General features: G+C 55.5%; 1 protein-coding gene across 1 annotated transcript in view; it reads right to left on the minus strand.

Moving 5' to 3' along the window:
- The window catches only part of MYO9B (myosin IXB), a 110,761-nt gene that overhangs the window by 7,330 nt on the left and 100,072 nt on the right, over positions 1-3,359 (minus strand). Inside the window, exons 34-37 of the mRNA XM_015426684.1 lie at positions 2,723-2,985; positions 2,605-2,645; positions 2,047-2,152; positions 220-351 (exon numbers count right to left, since the gene is read on the minus strand). Coding sequence (XP_015282170.1) covers positions 220-351; positions 2,047-2,152; positions 2,605-2,645; positions 2,723-2,985 — 542 coding nt within the window. The remainder of the gene's footprint in view (positions 1-219; positions 352-2,046; positions 2,153-2,604; positions 2,646-2,722; positions 2,986-3,359) is intronic.

The raw sequence follows: 3,359 nt of genomic DNA on the forward strand, positions 1-3,359 counted from the left end.
GAATGAACCAAAGCTGCTCACTCAAAGGACCCTTCAGGAAGGAAGCTGGGGTGGGGTGGGGGAGCCACACAAGGAGACCACCCGATTGTGGGAGCAGCTCTCTGAGACCGGGGAGAGGGAGGGGGCAGAAAGCAGGGCCCTGAAATCTCCCCCCCACACATCCTGTTTTACTTGCAGAACGAAAGCGAGCCCCCCCCCCCGATCCCAGGGCCAACTCACGTGGTCGTTTTGGAGACATCCTTCATGCTTGTGAGGGGGTCAGAGCCGTCCGGGCAGCGCAAGAGGCAAGGGGCGAAGACGATGGCCAGGGCGTTGGGCGACATGCGGTTGATGTCTTCCACCAGGGCCACCCTGTAGAGGAAGGGGCAGAGCAGAGACGTGAGCATCCAGAGAGCCCAGAAAACGCTGGTGCTGCGAGACCTCTCCTTGGGCCCCAGGACTAGGCCCTGTTCGGCCGCATCTTCCTCTCAGCCTTCAAGCCACGGACCCTCCCCGACAAGCCCGGCCCAGGTCGTCCTGGCTGTTCTCGGTGCTTAGGGGGCAGCTTCTTCCCTGGAGCCACTCCCATCCCATCCTACCCACCAGTGTTCCCTCTAAGCTGAGTTAGTGTGAGTTAGCTCACAGTATTTTAGCCTCTAGCTCACACATTTTTTGCTGCAGCTCAGGAAGGATGGCTCCAGAGCAAACTAATTCATGCAGTAGCCAAATCACCTGCTCACAACTTTAATGCCGGTAGCTCACAAAGTAGAATTTTTGCTCACAAGACTCCATAGCTTAGAGGGAACATTGCTCCCCACCAGTGTTCCCTCTAAGCTGAGTTAGTGTGAGTTAGCTCACAGTATTTTAGCCTCTAGCTCACACATTTTTTGCCGCAGCTCAGGAAGGACGGCTCCAGAGCAAACTAATTCATGCAGTAGCCAAATCACCTGCTCACAACTTCAATGTCAGTAGCTCACAAAGTAGAATTTTTGCTCAGAGGGCTCCACAGCTTAGCGGGAACATTGCTCCCCACCCCCAGCCATGCTTCAACTCACTTCGCTCACAGGTCCAATCGCCCCAAACTACGTCTGAGGAAAAAATACACACACACCCCCCCGATGCACAGGGATGTTCTTGGACCAGTGAAGCAGCTCTGTCTGGTCAGACTGTGTAATAATAAACATTTATCTCCCTGTGACGCAATGGGCTCGATCCCACAGATCCGCTCCACAACCAGGGCTTCCGGCGTGCATCCCTGCCACTTGCACCAAAGGAAAGTGTGCTGCGAGCTCAACGGATCTGTGGCATCCGACTCCAGGCTGCCCAAAGCCGCTCCCAAAATAAAAGCTACGAAGAGGCACAAGGCCAGCAGTAAATCAAGGCAGGTGAACGCCCAGAGCTGCATTCTGCAAAGTCCGGTTCTTGGTCTCTCGAGCCCAGGACTGCTTCGGGAAGAGGAGAGGAGAGGTCTTTCCTACCACCTGAGAGTCCTTGAATTGCACCTGGGCCCTCTTCCCAAACACCGCGGCCACCAAAGTGAGCCACGAAGCTTTAAAAGAAGCTTTTGGGTCACAGCGGTTCCCCCTCCCCCATTTTACTGACGACTGAATGAGATGTTTTATACTAGTGATCCAGACCGGGGGTCCCCAACCTACGGGCGCCTTAGGAACTTCTGACACAGTGTGGCGGGTGCAGCCACAGGACGGCTGCTGCAGCTGACCTTCAGTGCACAGTGAAGATCCTTGCGCTATACACAGGGCACCTAACACCAAAGCAACGTTTCTAAAAATCTGCACTGTCCAATCAGATCTCCAGTGGCCACTTGCCCCTCCCTGACCACTTTCTAAAGACACCTGGTGGGTGCCAGGAAAAAGGGGTTGGCAGGCCATCACGGCACCCACAAGAACCCTGTTGGGAACCCCCGGATCCAGGGGTTACCTCTGGAACTTCATTCAGTGGCGTGCATCGTTTCACACTCCTACAAGAAAGGCCCCACAGGGCTGTGGCTACGAAGGCCGCCACAGAAGGATGGGTGGAAGGCAGAAGATTCAAGAAAGACCCTCTTACTTGACCAGGTGGAAAATGAGCCTCTCCAGGGTGTCGTGGTTGGCTTGCGGGAGCTGCTCAAGGACGCTGTAGACGGCGCAGAGGCGCTCTTGCTTCCCAGGGAGCTCTGCGGGTGGGGAAAGGAAGTGAGGACACATCCGGGCAAGCATGGCCAGCAGCTGCTAGGAGGCTGTATCCTCTCATTTCCCCCATGGCTGAGGGCTGATGCACGGAAGCCTTTCTAGACAATTAGCATCCCCCTCTGTCCACCAACCACACGCAAGGTGGCCCACAGTGGCATCACCTCTCAAGCTACACGGAGGAAGTCAGCAGCAGGCCAGTTAACTGCCTGGAAAAGGCAGGACGACCTTGTCAAGCCTAATCCAAAGCCGCAGCATCACATAAATAAGGAACAAACTGCACGGATGTCCCACCGAGCAATACAATGCAACAGAAAATCTTGGGACCGCCGTGTGCTGAATTCAGGGCGACAGCAGTTCCTCCCGGTGCCGCCATCTAGGTCTGGAACCCCTCTGGGGGTTGGTGAAGGACCCCTTGCATCCCGGAAAACTCACTCACCCACTGCCCGGAGAAAATCGCTGTACTGGGCAAACATAATTCTCCAGCCGCACCGCGTCTGGGTCTGGGAAGGAAGATAAAGGCAGGATTTTAGCAGCATGGCCTAGGGAATCTGCACGGTGGGGTGGGGTGCAGGAAGGAATTCATCCCGGAGGAAGGACCCCTGCAGGTGGCAGCTCCATGCTTACCTGCCTGCAGGGACTGCTTCAACTCCCTCATACGATTGGCTGAGCCCGACTTTCGGTAGATGCCTTCGGTGTAGAGGCCGTGCATCTCCACGTACTCCAGAAGCTTCTCCATGACAACGGGGACAGAGTTCTTCTCGCTGGTCAAGGCACTCACACACACACCGAAGTGACGGCGCTCCGCATCATGGTCCTCCTGTGGCCAGAAGCCGAGCATTGTCAAGGGCATGGTTTAGAAACACATGAGTGATGGACGGCAAGCCATCTCAGGCTTTTAGGCAATACTGCTGGGAAAAGGGTGAGCTAGCTGAGAAAGTATGGAGAGCTCACAGAGCTCATTCTGATTGGGTGAAGGCAGCCACCCTTCACTAGCCAGGAAAGGCATGGGTCAAGGAGGCAGGTAGTGGGTCTCACAGCTGCCAAGGTCCTGTCAACTTCCTCCTGGGAGTCGGCTGAAGTGGTCCAATACTGGACCTGAAGACGGACAAGGGGCTTCCAGTTCCCTTACTGTCTCAAGTGGGGTTGGAGGTCATGGTGGAGCATCATGATTTTGTCTGCAAAATAGCTCAC

The sequence above is a fragment of the Gekko japonicus genome, unplaced genomic scaffold, assembly GCF_001447785.1.
Source record: "Gekko japonicus isolate JY-2015 unplaced genomic scaffold, Gekko_japonicus_V1.1 scaffold2550, whole genome shotgun sequence".
Taxonomy (NCBI): domain Eukaryota; kingdom Metazoa; phylum Chordata; class Lepidosauria; order Squamata; family Gekkonidae; genus Gekko; species Gekko japonicus.